At 42.3% G+C, this 21,211-nt stretch overlaps 1 protein-coding gene across 1 annotated transcript in view; it reads right to left on the bottom strand.

Moving 5' to 3' along the window:
- Positions 1 to 20,273, bottom strand: part of LOC133142333 (electrogenic sodium bicarbonate cotransporter 1-like) — a 44,137-nt gene extending 23,864 nt beyond the window's left edge. The window contains exons 1-5 of the mRNA XM_061263496.1: positions 19,802 to 20,273; positions 14,912 to 14,985; positions 10,159 to 10,332; positions 3,152 to 3,287; positions 578 to 738 (exon numbers count right to left, since the gene is read on the bottom strand). Coding sequence (XP_061119480.1) covers positions 578 to 738; positions 3,152 to 3,287; positions 10,159 to 10,332; positions 14,912 to 14,985; positions 19,802 to 19,821 — 565 coding nt within the window. The 5' untranslated portion in view covers positions 19,822 to 20,273. The remainder of the gene's footprint in view (positions 1 to 577; positions 739 to 3,151; positions 3,288 to 10,158; positions 10,333 to 14,911; positions 14,986 to 19,801) is intronic.
- Positions 20,274 to 21,211: the final 938 nt, after the last annotated feature.

The raw sequence follows: 21,211 nt of genomic DNA on the forward strand, positions 1-21,211 counted from the left end.
TAAAAACACCAGAAATACCATGCACGGACAAAGAAAACTCAAATCTGAAATTCACTAATGGTAAACCTGAATACAGTATTGTATGTCCGTGTTTAGTCCTATAACTAACCCAAACGTGTAATACCAGTATTACAAGGCAACATAGGGAAGAACACTGAATAAAATTGTTCTGAAAATGATTGACTACTGTGGTGTAATCAAACTCCCAATTTAAGCCAATTTCTTGATTATGGCCTTAGACTGTACCATACATTTACAAATAAAGGCAAATGCATCTCTTTGATGTAGACCCCAACATCCATACTAGTTAGAATGTAGCAAGATAAACAATTACTGTCACACAGCATGCATACTGCTATGAATATAAGTATATAAATGCAGAATACCAATGTGTGCATAGACAGCACACACGTAGTCCATGTTACTGAGGAACACAGCAATCGCGTGAGTAAAACAGAGCCGGGGAACAGACTGAATCGGACAGAGCGCTCATCCATCTCATCACGGTCAGGCACAACTGCTTTGTGCATCCAGGGCAGGAGCAGCCGTGAGAAACAGGCCTGATGGGAGGACTCACCGACCACCTGCGGAAGGGTAGAGGCCTCCAAGTCCAGTATGATGGTGCCCTTCTCAATGCAGGTCCTCAGCTCAAACAGGCTGTGCAAGGACAGCGTGGCCACGTGCGGTTTACTCCAGCGCTCTCCGCCCTTCTCCACCTTCTCTTCAAATTTGATCCACCTAGGGGAGCATAAACACCTTTATAGGCTGTATCAGGACATGAAGGGGATAACCTTTCCAGCAAACGACCCAAAATATACATTCAATGAGCCCTCGATGCAATCCATATTTGCAATCCATCTTATTTTAAATTTAAGGGATGCGACATACACAGTATATTTATGTAGTGCCATCTACCACCATGATAAACTGATCACTGGAAATTAAGGTAGTGTGTGATTCAGCTCGGTTTGTTTACCCATGGATCCAGTGAACTCATTAAGACAGAACAGGTTAAAAAAAGAAAACTTAAACTCTGCTGTTTTTCCAATGCAATAACAAATCTGACAGGAGGGAAGAAGGTTTTTGTTTTCTTACAAACAATTATTATTGTTGCATTTATGAGTCATCACAGTTCAAATAAAGTAGTGCATGGGCTGTTCTAGAACAACATTCCTCCGTGGAAAGTGATCTTGCCTTGGGACAAAGTAGCATGTTCTCTGAATGCTGAGAACAAAACTCAGAACTTCCTCATGGAACCCAGGAGTAACCCTCGTGAAATTACAGTCATTGCTTCTAAACAATACTGCATTCAACAGATGAACAAGGATGAAGTCCTATCAATGCTGTATCATGTATAATGTTGGACAGGTGCCAAAATTCTGTTTGTAACATCAGTAGCATGCAACAGATAGTGCCAAAAAGTCAGACTAAGCCCTTAATCCTTAAATCCCACGATTTTAAAACCAACTTTACCAGCAGCATCCCACCCGGATAGAAGAACACCCACATTTTATCATAAACCTGTGTTGTGGCCATGTGCATGCGTGTGGTCTGTCAGAACAGATAGTTAACTATATTTGTGCAATATTGAAAGGAAATCACCACTTCGATGAAAATATAAAACCTGAATGATTAATTCCAGGTGATGACAGGGGAATCCTTACTACGTGTATTGTAATATTGTATTGTAAACATCCTTTAAGTGTATTATAATATTTAACACAGTATGGCCCTTGTATTACTTCTCTGAACAACCCTCCTCCTGCAGCACAGTATCTCCACAGCCCTGCGACACTAGAAGCACAGGGCCCATGAAAAGCGGTCTCAATTGTTGGAACGCAGGTTTCCTGGGGAGGGGGTGTCTTATCGAAATCCACTGCCAATTAACTTAAACTATTCCGTACAAGAAGGCCACAGGCTATTACTACTGCTTTAAGTGTTCCATAAATAACAAAGAGTTAATTTCATCTGCAATGGGATTAATATTCTGTCTGTAGGGGTGTGTTGATAAAACAGACAGTGAAACATTTAACACTCGAGAAGATTAACTTGTTCGGTTAAATTACATACTGCTGTCGGTCTTCACAGAGTGCCATATATTGTATATTGGGTAAAGATGAGGCTATAATCTCATGTGAACATAGGGGGAGTATGGCAGAAAGCCCAAAGCCAATATGTGGCTATAGCTAGAAAATATGGAGGGACTATGACATTTAAAACCTGACAGTTTTGGCATTGATTTTTAGCAAACCATTTTCCACATAAAGCATTCATTTTGAAATTAATTTGCCAAATATAATCTTTTTCAAGAGGAATTATTTGACACAAATACACCGCAAGTTGTAATGTCTTACACATGATGAAGCTTACTTCAAGACTTCTAATTTTGAAATCCTCCCATCAGATATACACTCAGTGACCACTTTATTAGGCAGACCTGTACACCAGATTAATGCAAATATTTAATCAGCCAATCATGTGGCAGCAACTAAATGCATAAAAGCATGCAGACATGGTTAAGAGGTTCACCCGTTTCAGACTAAATGTCAGAATAGGGAAGAAATATAATCTTAGTGACTTTGACCGTGGAATGATTGTTGGTGCCAGAGAGGGTGGTCTGAGTATCTTAGAAACTGCTGATCTCCTGGGATTTTCACACACACAACAGTCTCTAGTTTGCAGTGAATGGTGTAAAAAACAAAAAAACATCCAACGAGCAGCAGTTCTGCAGGCAGAAACGCATTGTTAATGAGGTCAGAGAAGGGCCAGACTGGTTAAAGCTGACAGTAACGCAAATAACCAACCATGCATTACATCAGAGGTATGCAGAAGAGCATCTGAACACACAACGTTTCAAACCTCTAAGTGGATACGCTAGAGCAGTAGAAGTGTTAAGTCTACAAAATACCTAATACAGTGCTCACTCAGTGTAATATTCACAATCTCAGATTTGGAACCGGATGGGGTGAAACAGATGTTAGATGAGCTTCTTCTACTTGTGTGGTCTGATCTCACCTCCACATTGCACTCTGAGTGTTTCATTGCCTCTCAAGCCCATATTTGCACTGAGTGTGGATGCTGGTTACACAGCGATGAGCTTTTACCTGGCTTGGCATGATCTCAGCAGTCAGTGTGCCCTGAGCTCCCCTACCTTGCAGTCTCCTTCCACTCCATCTCCTGCCCGTCCACCGCCAGCAGCTCGTCCAGCTCGGTGAAGAGTTGTGGGGGAGGTGGGCCGTCGTCCTCCTCGCCCAGGATGAAGCGGATTCGCTCGGCGGCAGGGGAGACTGGAAGAGGGAAAAAAAAAAACACCGCTTCATTTTACCATCCTTAGAGCTGGACCTAAATCTCAGCTGGAAAATCTAACGCCTCATGTTCCCGAGAAGTAGGATTACACGGATATCTGCAACCCCATCAAATGAGGATATCCTAATAACTGACGTCACTACCTCCAATGGCCCCTGGACTTCGCTTCGGTTTGTGTTGAGAAGTTCTTCACTTCAATTGAGGGGTATGACTGGCTGCACTGAAGCCACATTTCTTTGGCCAACAATGAAACGGTAATGTAGCTTGACCGTTTAGTTGGTGATCAGAAAGACACAGCTTTTCCTAAACATCCAGTAGCTCACACTGCTGGGGGCACCTGGCTTAAGGCAATTGGACCCTCTTGTCACCAAATCACACTGGAATGGTTTAATACTGTACGGCAAATTAATCATTAAAATTTATGGGAAAAGCCCCAATATGAAGTACAAAAGAACACAGTTACTTATGAAACAAATGTAAAAACCTACCACCACCAATTGAACAAAATGGCTGAAAACAGCATTTATAATCTTCTAACATATGGTGACACTTTCAAACAAGACATACAAATGGCTTTTCTGTTCAGAGAAATTAGACAGCTTCTGAGACCACTATAGATACAAGGAAATAAACCATTGCAAGACAAAAACATGTGAACCATTTTTCAAAAGTTATTTGCAGATATCAGGAAAGAAAAAGACTGATGAGTGGAATGCATTGCACAAGGCTAGAAAACAATGCAGTATGTTCCCACAGGTTGGAGTACTGCTTTGCTCCATTATGTTTGGAGAAACCACCACCACCATGCTGCGTCCTGCAGGCGTGATATCCGTATGTAAAGAATTGATACTGGGGGATCCAGTTTCATGAATGCTGACAAGCAAGATAAAAATCATACAGCCATTTTCTTTCCAAAACACTTTTCAGAGGTTCAGCATTTACCTCCATCGTGACTGAATCACTGCAGTGTTGCAATCCTAGCACCTTTCAAGCATGCATAAAGATTGGCTCGGCTCATCACATCCAACACCATTGCTGCTGCCTGAAACTAGCTCCATTGTAATTGCAGGGGCAAAGGTTTACCTGTCAAGCCAGTTAGTCTGATACAGACAGAAGGGGACTTCACATGAGGCAATACCTCCCCACCCTACCACACAGCAAGGCACAAGCTGTGTGCAATACACACATTGATCCTCACACAGCTCTTAATCCACCTGCCCGTCAGAGACACAGGGGCTTTCCCCACACGTGTTTCCCTACTAAGTTCTTGGGCTAATTAGGCCACTCAAATGGCTTGAACTATCCACTTAGCTGACAAGCCAAATGACAAGGCTTTCAGTTTTGGGTTGACCTCCACTTTGAACCCAGCACCATTGGGTGCCTGACATTTTATCTGGCCAAATGAGAATAAAAGGGTTGAGCGGCCCGCTTTCCTTGAAGATCCTGAAGTTAATAGGCAGAAGGTGAATTGGCACAGAATATATTAATTCTGTATGCGTACACGAAGGCCATGTTAGTACCCCAGATGATTGCCCAAGTCAACAAATGAAAAGAAAAAAAAAAAAAAAAAAAACGGGCATGGGACAGTGAGGAGACCTGAAAAGATGAACGAGTATTGGTTTCACTCCCCCCCCCTTCCCCCCTTCCCCCCCAGACAGAACACTGCAATCGGACTCACTCTGGCACATTTTTCTCTAAGTGCATTTCCTTGTCCTGTTTTCATGGTTCTCACTTACATCCTGCTCCAGGTCACACTGATACAAGGATAGAGAGGTGCACCACTGCACGTTGTCATGGGAACATAAGCATCAGACAACATCTCAATGCGCTCCACTGTCTAGCCAGCCCGCCTATTAGGAGTGTTGTGTACAGTTACACGCACGATGTACAGAACCAAAAACACTTGCCAGTCAAGGCTTGCGAAATAAACTGTCCCATTGTTATTGGTAGACACAGAAATAAGTGGTCGGCATCGTGTGCATATTTGCAAGATCAACAGGATTAAATAAAATATCGCAGGGCAAAACAAGATTTTTTGTATTAAGGAAACGGGAAACAGAAGAGACTATGAGCCTATTTTGCACAGATTCACATGATCAATTCAATTCCAAGACACTCCACTTTCATCTTATTGAACATATTTATTTCAGTGTCCAACAGGCTGTTATAATGCATGGGCATCACAGCTCTGTGCAAAGCAGGCTACTTATTGAAATGGTTACATGGGTGGATCCACAGACTGATTTGCCTACATAATTTGCCTATATTTTGCAGATAATTTGTTCTGAAATAACTCCTGCTTTTGCTTTTAAACAAGCTTTTACTAAACTCTAACCGAATTTGTGCAGATTTTGCAATGTTTTTGTTAATCACCAGATCCCGACAGGGGTTGAACATGCAAACCCAGTGAACCTTGTCTGGCAGTAGGAAAAGCCAAAGACTTAGGAGTCCCAAATCCATTTGTGAGAATTAAACAAAAAAAGTCCCAAAATGTTCACTTCTTCACTGAACTGGTGATATTCATACAGAGACCACACCGCACAATATGGCATGTCAAATTCTCAGCCACCATTTCCAACTAGTGTCCTGGAACTCCACTCACAGGTCACATGCCCAATTGAGAAAAAAAAAAAAAAAAAAAAAGATTTACAACTTTTCATTTAAAAAGGCTTTATTTCTCCTAGTTGCTTGACGAAGTAACCTGTTGAGAGTATAGAGAGCAAGCAGGAAAAAGGTTACATCTGAGAAAAACGCATCTCTCAAGTTTCACCACACAGCCCACTTTAGCCAGGGACCACGTCCACACAAAGAGGCCTTTGTCTCTCGTGCCGAGTTCATGGGAGGGTAAAAGCTGGCCGCCCAAAGGGGTGAGTGGAGCTGCCACGCTTAGCTGCATCTGCACTCTTACTTCTAGTTAGAGAGACACCCTTTCTAACACACTAAAACCTAAGGAAATTTTATCTAGAGATTTTGCAAGGACTTCAGGCTTTTAAATTTTGTTATTTTGAAACTGTGTATAATACCGTCGTGATTAGAATTAGCACTTCTGCACCAACACTATCAAAGCCAATTTTGATAATGACATGAAAACAACCTCATTGTTGAGCTGAAAGTCAATCTTAGCATAGGCTATAATATGATGCTATTGAGGGAAGATAATGCCATCTATTCACAGAGTGGAAAATGTTTGTGCAAGCTCATCACACCATGAACAATGGAGGTTCTTCGGACAGCATTTATACTGGCCGAATCGCCATTCGGTTACGTTCTCATTAGAGGTGAGTGCAAAACAGGAGTGCAAAGATGTCAAATGTATAGCAAAAACAAAAACTATTACCTCAAGAGATTGTCATACCAGTGTTAATGTAATAAAAAAAGCAGGCAAATTGTGGACATGGAGTCCCCCACCAACACTGTAGTGTCGCCATTGGGTGGGGGACAGTCACTGGACAGCTAACATTAGTACAGCAGTTAAGCTAAGCTTGATAAACAGTAGACCAACTGTTTGCACAAAATTGCGCAACATTGTTCTAACAAAAAGGATCTGCTGTTGACAAATGGCACATAGGAGATCGCACAACCAGACAAAATGGTCTTGCAGAGCTAAAAATATAAACATGAAAAATGAACATCTACCCAACTTATTAAGATAAGTAGTATGTAAGTTACTTCACAACTGATGTAAGGGCCGTCTGCTAATAGTTGCCCATCTAGAACAAGTTAGAATGCAAGTAGTCTTCAATGTACTGTATGTAACCCCAGATGCACAACATGAACATTGAGGGTGAGAAAGCAAGGCAGAGCTGTTCCGTTCCATACACCATGTATAGCTTAAACACAAGTGGTTTTCAAGGTACAGGCTTGCAGTTCTCCCAGTAGGAGGTCTCAAAACATGACTGACCGCTTGAAAAATTGGTCATTTCCATTTCATTGGTTCAGATGGCACTGAGCTCACAAGTGGTGTCCAGCTCTCTAATTAACGCAATGCACCCTGGGAAACGGCCAAAGACACGCAGCATCCACGTGAGGCTGGGCCTGCTGCCACCTAATCCCAGCCATGCGCCCATCCCCTCTTCTGTACGCGGTCATACAGCACAAACCAATCTGGGACACAAGACCCTGCCCATACTCCCGGGTGAGGATTACAATGCTTAAAATACAGAAATCCAGGGGGGCAGAGCACATGTCATGGAGGATGATGGCAGCATGTTATGGGTTCTATTTTTAGGGGGTGCAACATGACGGCAAAGCACATTGATCGGCAATTAAAGGGTACGAGGACAAGCAGTGATGACTTGATTTATGACAAATGCCTTCATTCCAAATTAGTTATGCAGACTATTTTTAGGACGGATGACGGAAAGCAGTCAACTATTAGGTTGAACAAATGATGACGTCACCATCTGGAGTGCACACTTATACATGCAGTAATTTATCCAATAATGTTGTTCCTACCAATTAAGGCCTTCGGAAATGAACCAAGCCTAACTCACTTGATTATGTACCAGGGACAAGTTGAAAGGCATGGTGAAAGGCAATACCAATTTTCTCCTTTGCTTTCTTTAGAAAGATAATGCACAAATTCTGCAATTCTTCACTGCATGAGACCTTAACTGACCTGAACTCGAGACTGAGAATTCCTGCATTTAGATAACCTCCCTGCCACATGCACAGATGCTACAGATGATGCCTCCACAGGCACAGAGCTGAGCAGGTTTAGGTGGGGAATAAGGTTAGATTAGCGTGTTAGCACTGCTAATGGGAGGGTGGCTAATTGCTTGAGAGGATTAACAAAGCAGACTCTCCAGCCAAGGAAGGAAGGGGGGAGGGCCCATCCCTGCCCACAAAGCTACAGGAGTCAACATTCCCACCGAGTTTAGCATGTTAAACTTCAAGGGGCTGTGATATGGAGCAGTTTCAAGTAGCATATGATACCTACCCAACTCAAACCCCAAACTGTCCCCTGCTGTACTGCTGAGAATGAAAGTCAAACATAAGCCCACTCCTCGACAATGATCTGTTGCTTCATTGTAGAAGGAGTTAAGCATTGGTATTTTGGATAGGACCAGTACAGCTGTACAATATTCCCTTTTTGAAGCTGATGGAGCAGGAAACTAGCCCAGTTAAGGACTGCTGATCGTGACCAAGCCCTCTCAGGTCTCCTCTATGCATCTGATTAGCAAGGGGATTTCAGGACAAGCTGCACTGCAAGCAAAGGCACGGTACACTAGGAAATGCCATGTGGCACTGGCTACCGTTGAAGATGCTGAAATGCTCAGGTTAGCAATAGCAGCTTTGCCAAGTTTCCCTTTGTTTTAGAATCATCTAGCCCAGGGATGGGCAAGGCAGGCCATATCTTTCTGGAATTCAGACCAAATTCTGCTTTTAATTATGCAATTAGCCTAATCATTAACATGATTGGTCATTTATAACCACATTCCGTGTTATAAACAGCAGCTGATAAATGTTCCCATCGTGTAGCATTTTATTGTGGTCTAATTTACGATTTAATCAGTCAGTGTATATGGCTAATTATCTGATTGAGCCAGGGTAACTGGTGGCAGCAAAATCTTGCATACACACTGGCCCTCCAGGACTGGAGTTGCCCATCCCTGATCTGGACATTAAAAACAAAATGAAAATTTGCCGGATTGTCTGCACATATGCTTCCAACAAACAATAAACAAGCTGAGCAGGATGAAAGCCAGATCAGTACCAAAACATATCTGACAAGTCAAACTAAAAGCTCAAATCTCTGACCGACAATATGCACTTAGGTATGCCACTTCCATACTAGAGGAAAATCCCTAGTTGTAAATAAATTACAAGCCATGCATTTCTAAAGCATGGCCACTCAACACACAATAAAACTAAGCATCTGGGTCAGCAAACAGGAGGCAGAATTCAAGAAGAACCAAATTTGCCAAGAAGAGAGATGACACCAGATGACAGCTGAGACTGAGAAAGTTTGCACACGTGTCAACTTTCGGAAGGAGGGTCGAGAACGAGGGGGCTGTTCTCCTGGAAAGAGAAGCCACTTCACCTTCTAAAGGCATACTATGCAGGATTTTCACCTTTTATATTATAAAACAAACATGCTCAGTCATTACTATTATTATTATTATAATTATTACTTTCAGGAAATTCTACCAGCATATCTTGTCTCCTGGGCAGGGAGCTCATACCTGAATACAAAATACTCCCAGACCTTCACAATAAAAAAATTGATGAGTTTGTGAATATGCATGTTTATGTTACAGAAGAGTGCATGCATGCAGGCTAGCTAGAGAGCAGACTGAAATCCACTGGTGTTAGCACTAGCATCAGTTACCACTGGTTAATGTTTAGCTAAAGTTAGCCAACTAAAAACAAACACAAGTAATGTCAGCTATATAGCTAGCTAAATGGCGAGTGTGGAAAGCGACTACTAAAGCTGATGTTTTAAAAATCATATTAGTCCACCGTTTTCTCAGCTCATTGCCATCACAACACAGTTCACCATTAGCCTACCTCACTGGGAGGGACGGGTACTTTGACCAGCTCAATACAATGACCAAATCTGGTGATGTGTGAAAGGCCATGCATACAGATCTCAAGGCCCAGTACGATGATGACTATGATGCACTATGAGTACAGAGTATGCAGACTTTCCGCAACACAAAATCTACAAAGTGTCCGCCATCAACTTCCAATAGCCACCTAAAATCGTCAACTTAAGCAAAAAAATAAAATAAAATAAAAAATTAACTAATAACTAAAAACTAATAAAAGACCCCTACATCTTGTGTACCCTAGAAAGCGCAGCCCAATGCATTGGGGATGTAAATGGTAGGCATTTGTCCACACACTAACCAAGAGGTTTGAGGATGCTGGTGCTGACATCGTCGGTATTTTCCCCATCGGATTTGTGGGAGACGCTTTCGGTGACTGCCTCTTTCCTCTCCTTGTGGCTGGACTTTCTGCGGTGACGTCGTCGTCGCCTGTAGCTCTTGGGCACGTGCACACCGATGTACACGGCGTGGTGACCTGCAGGCAGAGCACACATCCACTTATGACAGGCAATACCTTTTCACACTCCACTCACAATAACCATTTACAATTATTTTAAAGAAACATTTGCCAAACAGTTGTTTTAGGCAAGAAGTGGAAATTAGAAACATTGTATTCTTTTGCCTACACACCAATACATTATTTACTGTACAAGTAGTTAGTATGTAAAGCAAAGCAAAGCAATCACATGCTTTTGCCCCCTGTCTAAAACAAGATGCACTGTGTAGAAATGAGCACAGTTTACATGGGTGTTTACACTGAGGGGAAACATTCAGCGAGATGACAGGAATTAGGTGCCAATCTTCCTCTTCTGCTCCACTGAGAGGGAATCGGGGCCCTGTCACAAGGTAAGGATGTAAATAAATGCCAAATGCTTCCTTACGGTATTCATACAGGAAATGATTCACAGTTTTAAGGAAGTTGCTCTAAAGAAAATACCAGACATACAAGTTAACATCAGTCTGTCAAACTAAATATTTTGGCTGAACAAAAGTAGCAGGAAGCTGTGAAAGTTCAATGCATAAGTTCTACAGAAGAAAATGGTTTCATAACACAACCGCTCCCAATCCAGTCAGACCAAACAAACCTGCACACCGCGTACAAAAGCACTTAAATGGCAAGACTATGGAAAGGTACTGCTGAAAATAACAGCTCTGACATTAGACAAAATGAATGCAAAATGTGTGTCAATTAAAACGTGTCAATTTAAATGTCCTTCAATTAAAACATCGATTCAAGACAAAGAGCTGATTAGGAAACTTTGTGTCTTTCTCCTTACTATGCGCAAACAGTCGTGCCTTTTAAAAGGATGGGTTTGGCATTTATGGAAAAACTACTGAAGTAGTTTCCACCTCATAAAACACACAGATCATTATTTTGAAGCTATGAGGGTCAACACAATATGCCTCCGATAGAAGACTGGGCCATGCAAATCCAAGCAAGTTCAACAACAAACAAAATGAAAATACATTTTCATTCAGAAAGCTGTAGTGACAACTACAGTAAAATCGGAGGCGGTCAATATCCCCATTAGTCACATGCTTAAAGTGCCCCCTGCCAGACACAGTACATGACATATGAAGCAAAACAAATTAAGTTAATATTGTGTATACAAATATGTATACTGTACAACCACACTATAAATCAAGTCTCAGAGAATCAATATCAATGGACCGGAAGGTGCAAAGCAAGGCAGCCAAACTGACAGAAACAGAGTAGCAGCTACTGGTGTGGCAACAAAGGGTTCCTGCATCCCCATGCAGTGACAAAATGATGTGTATCGTCACAACCATGGTGGTCTCTGGTCATGAAGTGTGACTGCAGCATGACATTCTGTAGCTGCAAAGCAAGAATCAACACCGTTTAACATCTAAAAATGCCATACAACTCCATACTGAATATCAATGCCTCTTAAACATAAAACTGAACATACGGTTAAAATTCTGGCGGTGGTTCATTAGCTGGCTGTGAGGTGCGGCTCTAAGCCTGTGTGGGGATTGTCTACAGTGAAATCAAACTTCTGAACCATGGCCATTTTCAGCATGAATAATGCAGTGACATTTAAAAAGCTAGTCACTCAAAATGCCATCCATGAATTAGTAACAGACAGGTCAGAAATCCTAAGGAGGGCATGCCTAGCAAAGGGGCCCCACCCGGTCTCACTGCAGGACCCATTATGAGCAGAGCACTTCCACATACCCAAAAATGCAAAAGGCACCTGATGCGCAATACTCAAATCAAGCACTACCTGGAGTGGTTCATTTATGATGGCAGCAGCCATGTTTCCAAGCACATTTTGGGGCCAGCTCTTAGATTAGCCCGTGAGGCTCAATAGCTTGACAGGCCAGAAATCACACTCCTACTGTACCGGCCTGCGTACCTGCCACTCACTGGACATCAGGCGAACACTGAAAACCGTGAATGACCGTGATGTGAATAGCATCATTAGGTGTAGTGAAGTCAGCTGAAGCATAGGGGGAAAACAGGCCCTTCGGAGGACATGTCCCCAAAGCTGAATGTACAGCAGGGAATTCAAAACAAAAATAATCCCTACTGTTTAAAACAAAAAGGATCAGATTCATTATTAATACTGAAAGCAGATTGCAGACAGGTGGAATGAATGTGTGAGCGCATGTGTAAAAGGGAGGAACTTGAGGGGGATGAAGAAATGCGTTTATACATGGACCTCGGCACTAAACCTGGCAATTGCACAGTTGAACAGAAGGACACCGAATGTGTATGTGCATGTGTGTGCGTGTGTGCCTGCATCCATGATGATACAACCCATGCTGAAGGTGATGCAAAAGAAAACTAACATTCCCATGAATGACACAGAATTTTTTTATGAAAAAAAGAAAATAATAAATCACCCTTTCATGTGAGAAGAGCTTTTGTGTGCGCCGTCCTTAGTGTGCACTGCACAAAGTCCCACTCTTAGGGGATCTTGGGAAAAAAGAGCTCAGATTACACCTTCAGAGCAGTCAGTGTTTTCAGAGAGAAGGATCACATGACCTAAACCTTATAACACTGAAAGTCACCAAACCAAACACAGGAGTAGTCTTGCGTGACCAGATATACAGGTACCCACTTCGCATGCATCCACGCATCAGCAATATTTCAGCTCGTCAGCCAAAAATAAGTCAAATGGAGCAAAAACTCTCAAGCCAGCCTTTACAATATGAGCATAATTCACCAATGCTGGACCCCATTTGATCGGTTATAATATATTGGCAGTTATAAATGTGGAGCATTTTGGTAGGGGGTTACAGTTCATTTGATAGATTAGGCCCATGTCATGATTTAGACGCTACATGTGTAAGCATGTCAAGATTTTGATATATCCGCCGATAACTCATTTAATCTCAACCACACATTCATTCATTCATTCATTATCCTAACCCACTTATCCTGAATAGGGTTGCAGGGGGCTGGAGCCTATCCCAGCATACATTGGGCGAAAGGCAGGAATACACCCTGGACAGGTCGCCAGTCCATCGCAGGGCACACACACCATTCACTCACACATTCATACCTACGGGCAATTTAGACTCTCCAATCAGCCTAACCTGCATGTCTTTGGACTGTGGGAGGAAAGCCACGCAGACACGGGGAGAACATGCAAACTCCGCACAGAGAGGCCCCGGCCGACGGGGATTCAAACCCAGGACCTCCTTGCTGTGAGGCAGCAGTGCTACCCACTGCACCATCCGTGCCGCCTCAACCACACATTTTCAATCAAAATCTTTATGCAGTGGTCAGGACTCATGCAGGCCAAGATAGGTCCTGAAAAGTTACCTACATGCAAGGAGTTGGGGAGGGATGGTTTGTATACTACCAGTTCATAAACGTCCCAACACATACAAACATCTAATCCCAGCTCCCAGCCCCCAACCTCCCCCCCAGAGGGCCTTCCTAAATCCACCTGTATCTGTACGTTTCCACCCCAGACGACCTGCTCGTGTTTGTGGATGGTTTGCGTACCAGTTGTTCAGTCCCTGACGTTGTGTGGGTTCCGTTACCCCGGTAACAGGGCTGAGGGAACAGAGGGAATTCCGCAGAGAGCAAGCAGTGGGAATCCCTGAAGACCCAGGAGAATCCCGCAAACCGTATGGAACATTATCCAGCATTAACTACATGAGCAAACAGTGTAGCATCTTCAGCAACTGAGGACAGAGCTCAACAGCGCAATGTTTCACTACCATCAACAAAAAAGTATGGCAGCAAGTAAAATTAAAAAAACCCCAGACTCAGACATTATGTTGTTAATAAATATCCATTCTTGCAAGCAGGATCTCAATTATGTTCCCTTGCATGTGGTGCCAGAATGCCACTCGGGTGATATTTCAGAGCAGAAAGGGTCTTATTAGCCAGGGTAACTTTACCTTTATTTAATACCCAGTATGAAAGAGACAGCAAGAGTGGGCACAAGGCACACATTCACACAGGCTGCAGAAAGGCGACATTTTTACACTGGGTTTATGCATGAGAGTATGTGTATGCATTTATGCTTTGGCACAAATATTTTACTTCTATTTATTATGTAGAACTGTATACAGCACCTCATTGAAGAAAAACGTTTTTGAACCCACTCTTTCTGACCACAGCTTTATTTGTATATTGCACTAGATTTAAAATGTTTGCTTTCATGTTTGAAAGATAAGCACTGCAGCTCTTGGCGTTTGCCATTTCCACGAGACATTCCTCCAGAAAGTCGCAAGCGGTTGCGAGAGCCTGCAGAAAGTATTTCTCACATTCTGTGAAAGAAAGATGAATCTGACGTGTTCACATAGTAAACACCTGCACGTGGGGGCACCTTCTACAGTGTGAGCTAGGCCTAGCTCATACAAGAACCTGCCTCTCATTCCACCAATAGCTGTATTAGTAAAAAACAATGACCATTATATATATACATATACATCTTCTTTTTTTTTTTTTTTTTACACTGGTATGGAGGCAGATGTGGGATGTGGTTTGAGGGAGACAGATCCACAACTTGAACTTGTTTCAAAGACAGAAGGGACAAAGAGGTGAGAAGAGCAAAGAAAAAGGTCATTACCTTCCACCTCCTCCTCGTCACAGACGTGCTTGACAAAGCATGCTCCACGGTCCAGCACAGCCTCGTCCTCCACCCTACAGTAACAGAAGAGAAAGACCATTCACATCTCTCCTCTAAAGATTCTGAGGAGCGGTCATGGTACAGCGTGCTGCCTGTGTTGACCATCAGGCTGATTGGTCTTGTTTGTGCACAGGGCCATGCTCTAGAGGGGGAAAAAACTGCAGAGGGGCAGAAGAAAAAGCAAGCAGGGGACTGCATGAGCAGTAAAGCCTCCTGTGCGCAGCCTGCTTGAGTTTGACATCCAGGAAGCTGTAGTGCCCAATCGTGATTCCGGACCTCTCACACCTATAATACAGGTGTGCCCAGCTGATGGCCCCAGCAACAAGCCAGGATTCACGCAGCTCTCGCACAACAAGCTGCCTTTTAAGGATTAACCCAGCTTTGCCTAAGAGTGCAGCATGCAGGCACTGAAGACACTGGCTCTTCCTTCAATCAGCACACCACAGAAAGGGAAGCTCCATGTAGAGAACAATTCTTCAAGGACTACTCAACTCATTCAAATAGCCTGGTTTTTCAGAACCTTCAGTACTTTAGTACTTGTCCATTGAGTGGTCAATTTAACTTTTCTTTATTCTCATGAGAGGATTCATGCATTACAACGATCAATCAATGGTAATAGCACATGGACTTAATGCAACATATTCCGTTCCCGAAAGAAGTATACGACTTTAGAATATTGAAGGACGTTGCTCTTCCATATGATGGTGTGTGTATGCACGCACGCACGCACGCACGCACGCACGCACGCACGCACGCACGCACGCACGCACGCACGCACGCACGCACGCACGCACGCACGCACACACATACATACACATACATACCATTAGAACACTATTCAGTCAAACGTATGGGCAGACATTAAGTGTCACTTTGTAAATTCATCCACTTAAAATCACTTTTCAGAAATGAATATTTTTAAAACCCACCATGGAAAAGCAATATAGCATGGCGTGTGTTTGCGTACAGAGGAAAATGCAAAAAAAAAAAAAAAAAAAAAAAAAACTGCCCCTTAGGTTTCCAGCTGAAGGTTTTCAGCAGTCAGATTATTGAAGACTAACAGGGCACCCCCAGTTGTTCATGAAATATAGTAGCTCCAGAGGGCATGACCTATCTAGGTTATTTGAAACCACACAGTTTAGAGGGGGGTGGAGGGGGCGTTAGCAATTGGCAAGACAGCCCACGAAGTTGAACAGAGGCCATTTGTCTCTAGTCTTTACACACAGGCAAATTTACAGCATCAACTGTAACTTCTGAAAGGTCTGACTTGTATTCCTGTTGTGTCCTTAAATCCGTTTTTTGGGAACCAGCTCACTGATGATATGCAAATGGGGCAGTGATGTGCCTTCAGGACATAGAAGCTGGACTGCTGCAGTCTCCTCACATGGTTCAGACCAGTGGCACAGATGCAGCCATAAAGCCACATAAATCACTTCAACTGGATTAGCATGGCTTCCAGAAGTTGCCAGAAACCATTGGTTTATGATGGTGAGAATTGATTGAAATGGCATAGTTCTCTGGTTTAGCCAGTGAGTGCTGACTGATGCTTTTAGAGTAGAAGCTACAAAGTGGCATTTAAAAATAGATTTAAAAATTGGATGTATAAAACTGTAAACTGTACAAAAATGGAGTGAAACATTTTGAAACTTCATTGCAGCAGTACTGTAAGAGCATGCTCAGATCACGTCAGACATGACCTTTTGTTTAAAATTAATCTTTAGTTTACAGTACAACAGACAAAAAACCCTCCTCCCAACCCTGGAGCGCAAGTGTCCAATAAAAAGAGGAGCGGGTGTGGAGATAAACAAAAACAGGAAGGATACAAGCTGTTCCTCAGATAACGCCAATCGACTAATCTGCATTTCCCCTGAGAATTCTCTATCGACACAAAATCTTGCCTAGAGATGCGATAAAGAAAACTGATAGAGTCCACTCAGACCCAGTTGGCACTGTAAAACCCAGAAGGCAAACAGAATATGGCACATTAGTGCATGCAAGGAGTGGTTTCATGCCTCAGGTTTTTCCATATCAAACCAAGCAGCCCATTCCCCAGAACATCAAGACTCAGGGGAACACAGTACACAGTGACCCCACCGGACTTTGTGAGCAGTCAGAAGGAGAAATGATAGAGCTCAAGTGATAGAGATAGAGCTGTTCTCTTCATTTTGTGTGTCTGCACAGGTATGCATGTACAGTGAGCTCCATAATGCTTGGGACAAAGACATTTTTTTATTCGTTTGGATCTGCACTACACAATTTTAGATTCGTAATCGATTCACATGTGGGAAAAGGGCACAGATTCAGTTATTAAAAGGGCATTTTACATTTTGGCTCCACCAAATTAGACCACATTCCAGGGTACCAAACCATTTGGGACAAATTGCTTCCAGGTGTTTCCAATGCAGAAATCTGAATGGCCTGGTTAGAATTTACTTGCATGTATATTTAAAACAACTTAAGCTCTAGAATGAAGTCTTATGGAAAAGTATTAACCAAAGTTTTGGAAATAGGAAAGTGTGGGGAAACTAACTTATCATGATCAAAAGCACCCCCCCTAGGTAGTGTTATAGCTTGGGTGTCTATGACTGCCACTGGAACTGGCTCACTTCTATTCACTGGGGATATGACTGCTGACAGTAACAGAGGGATAAATTAAGTGCACAGAAACATCTTATTTGCCCAGATGCCTCAAAACTCACTGGATGGTGTGTCAACTTGCAGCAGGACAATGACCCCAAACATACTGGTAAAGCAAAGGCGTTTTTCTGGGCCAAAAATAAAATGTTCTTGACTGGCCCATCCTGAATCCAATTAAACAAGTGTTCCACCTGCTGAAGACAAAAATGAAGGCCAAACACCCCGCAAACAGACAGAAAGTGAAGATGGCTACAGTATGACAGGGAGAGCATTATCAGGGAACATAACTAGCATTGAGATGTCACACACTTCAGGCATACATCAAATGCAAATTATATGCATCCTATTACTAAATATGAAGACCATTTCAGATTGTTAATTTGTCCCATTACCTTTGCTCTCCTAGAATGGGAGAACTGTATAAAGGCTGATGTCACATGATCTATGCAGGAATATGGATGCAACTCTTAAATTAAACCTGACAATCAACACTTTAACCTCATATCCATCGTTTTATTTCAAAGCCAATGTACAGAGCCAAAACAAAAATTGTCACTGTCAAAACAATTATGCATTTAAACTATTATGCATAATGTAATTTCCACTGACAATAACCAAGTACTTGAGAAATGCAAGGAAGTTGGAAAACATTGAAAGTTCAGGAATCCTTCTCCAATCTCCATCCATCTCTTATGATGGATTTAGAAGCCTGCTCATATACACTCCTGCTGCCAGTTGGGGAGAGGGTAGACAATTCGCAGTTCACCTCCAGAAAACGGTGGAGTGCAATTATACACATGTGCAGAGAGAAAGCATCTGGAGGCAGGTGGGGAGGCAACAGGGGTCGCTCCAGCAATGAACACAGCTACCCCAAACAACAGAATCCTCCCAAATACCCCTTGGCCAATAGTGCACTGCCCCGGCAGGGCTGCCAGCTACAGCCGCCACTCGGCATTGGCAGGGACTGGACTGTTGAGGCTCAAAAAGGACTAATTAGGTAACTTATTGCCATTCAAATCATTTCATTTAATCATTTAAAAAACAACCGTTTCTATTATTAATAAATACAGCAGTTCACTTCTCTGCAACCGTTAGGCCATGTAATGTTTACAGATGGGTATAGCAGGGAAAAGCTCTGATAGGGCTGTCCAAAACCCACGTTTTAACAAAACAAAAACAAAACAAAAAAAACTTGCTTTTTGAAAACATAGCCTGTACTTGCAAATTATGCCTAAGCATCCAGTTTTCAACACCACTCGTATCCAATTCTTACAACAAGTTATTCAGCTGTGAAAGCAAACAAGTAGGATACGCGCACGTGCGCTCAGTTCCGTTTGCGTCTGCAGTTACAGCCAAGTGACAGATCAAAATTCAAAACATTCTAAAGTAACTTCTGTCGATCAAGAAAAGTATCAACGTCAAGTCTACGTCCTTTTCAGAATTCACTTTTTAGTACGGAAATAGAGCGTGTTGGCACTTCAGGTGAAGGATTTAATTCACGGACCGTCTCTTCCAGGAAAAATAGATTAGGTACTGTGTTCACACGAGCTTTACACGGAAGATGTAACAAGGACTCGCCAACACTTTCTTCGCATTTATGTTGTAGTCAACTGATTAGGTCTGTATGAACCACACGCCATGCTTTATTTTGTCGTTGGATAGATTGACGTATATACATGTTCAAAACGTCACATTTTATAGAATAATTTAGCATAGTATTGATAGGTTATGGGTGTGTGTTCTTGGAAGTGGCAAAGGAAACGTGGCACGACGTTCTTCATAATAATAACTCAAGTTCAAACTTGACGTTCATGGTATTGAGAAATACCCAGATATCCAACAACAGAATAGTACCCTCACCAATACTGAATAAATAAAGTAAACCAAGGTAGATACGCAACGGTCCTGAAAGTCTGAGGAAATGTTGTACGATTAGCTACTTCGGACTGGTTTGGACAAAGCGACGTCTGGGCTGCGCGCTGAAATGCCAACCAGCTGTAATTGACTTCTCACCACCACTATTCTGCTTGAAGATATTATATTACCTCCTTACTTTCGACTGAAGTGGGATAACATTTGAAACACAGCATGGCCAGCTTACCCACTGATTAAAACAATTTACAATAAATAATACAGGAAAAAAGACAACTTGGAATTATTTTTAAAAATGCAATTTCAATTTGAACAACTTACTTGTTTTTATCGCTGCTCATTTTGTCTAGTTTAAGCAATTCTCTTCTGAATTTCCAGGGAACGAGGAGTCGCCGTCCAATGTTCTTGCTCAACAAAGCCCTGAAATTCTTATCTCTTCGTTTCGGACTCTAAGGTAGTCTATGTAGGAAGCGAGATTGCACACTCACTACTTTTTATTATTTTAGTATTTTCCCCACCAATTGTACAAATGGCAGAACTTAACAAACAATTAATTCCAAAATATGTGGCGCCACGCATAGAACGTGTGGCTAATTACCCATTTGAATGAATTATTTGGGTAACAGCGATATTAAAACATTCAAGAAAAGTCATAAGTTAGGAAGACCATAGACCATCCAGGAAAACCTATGTATTTTTTGCCTGCTTTCTTTCTTTCTTGTTTGTAGTATTCCTGTCTCTGCATAGGTCGCGTCTGAAGTAGCTACTGCTCCATGCTTAGCGTGTCTTTTTCCATATTTAAAGCACCGTCCCTCTTTCAACGTCACGCCACAAGTGGGAGGTAGCTAAATAAGAGGTCAAAAAGTTAGAACGCTTAGCTTTATGTTCACACTTCCGTACGGATCCTCGTCCTGTAAAGTGTGTGAGTAACCCGAGTGCCGAGTGTATGATATGTCATTGGCCTATAGCCTATACCGATAGTTTAAATCAGTGGTTCACACTCGGTCCTACAAACCCCCGTGTATGCAACAAACTATTGTAATCCCAGAATGTTAGCAAACTGGTTGTGGACACCTAGCCATTGAAACTAAACCTTTGAATTCAAAGACAATGCAAATGATAACAAGCCGATCATGCATTGTGTTAATGCCTTTCAGGGTGAACTATGAGAGAACATGATTATCAGGTTGCTTAAGCAATGACCTTAAGCAAAAAACCCATCATAGCCCACAAGGGTTCCCCAATAATCTCGAGATCGAGGACCACTGGGCTACATAAACAGTATAAAACACCTTGCCGCTTTTGTGCCAGACAAAAAAAAACGCTATTTCAAATGTTTTGTTGACTGCTTTTGAAAATAAAAATGAAAGGAGTCTGGCTTTTATTGGACATGTTATTAAGGCTGTTTATATATTGCATGCATTTATTTTGCAGAAGTGTTGTCCACGTGTTTTTACGATCCAACTGAGGAATTCATTGCACAATTAAAGATACTGGGTGGTAACTTTAATCGATTTTTTTTTCAGGTGTCAATCAGACACTCGAAAACCCTCAGGTTGCGCTTCCCCAGTAAATTGAATGGACACGATACTGAAAAGACGTTTGGAGGACTGCGACATCTTCTGGAGGAATGCGTTAAATGCAATTCCAATGTTGCAACATCAATTGTGAGAATTGTGAGTCTATATTACAATAGTAAAATCTGCGTAATTCCGCTGCAATATATGAAAT

Source organism: Conger conger, chromosome 12 (genome assembly GCF_963514075.1).
Source record: "Conger conger chromosome 12, fConCon1.1, whole genome shotgun sequence".
Lineage (NCBI taxonomy): Eukaryota > Metazoa > Chordata > Actinopteri > Anguilliformes > Congridae > Conger > Conger conger.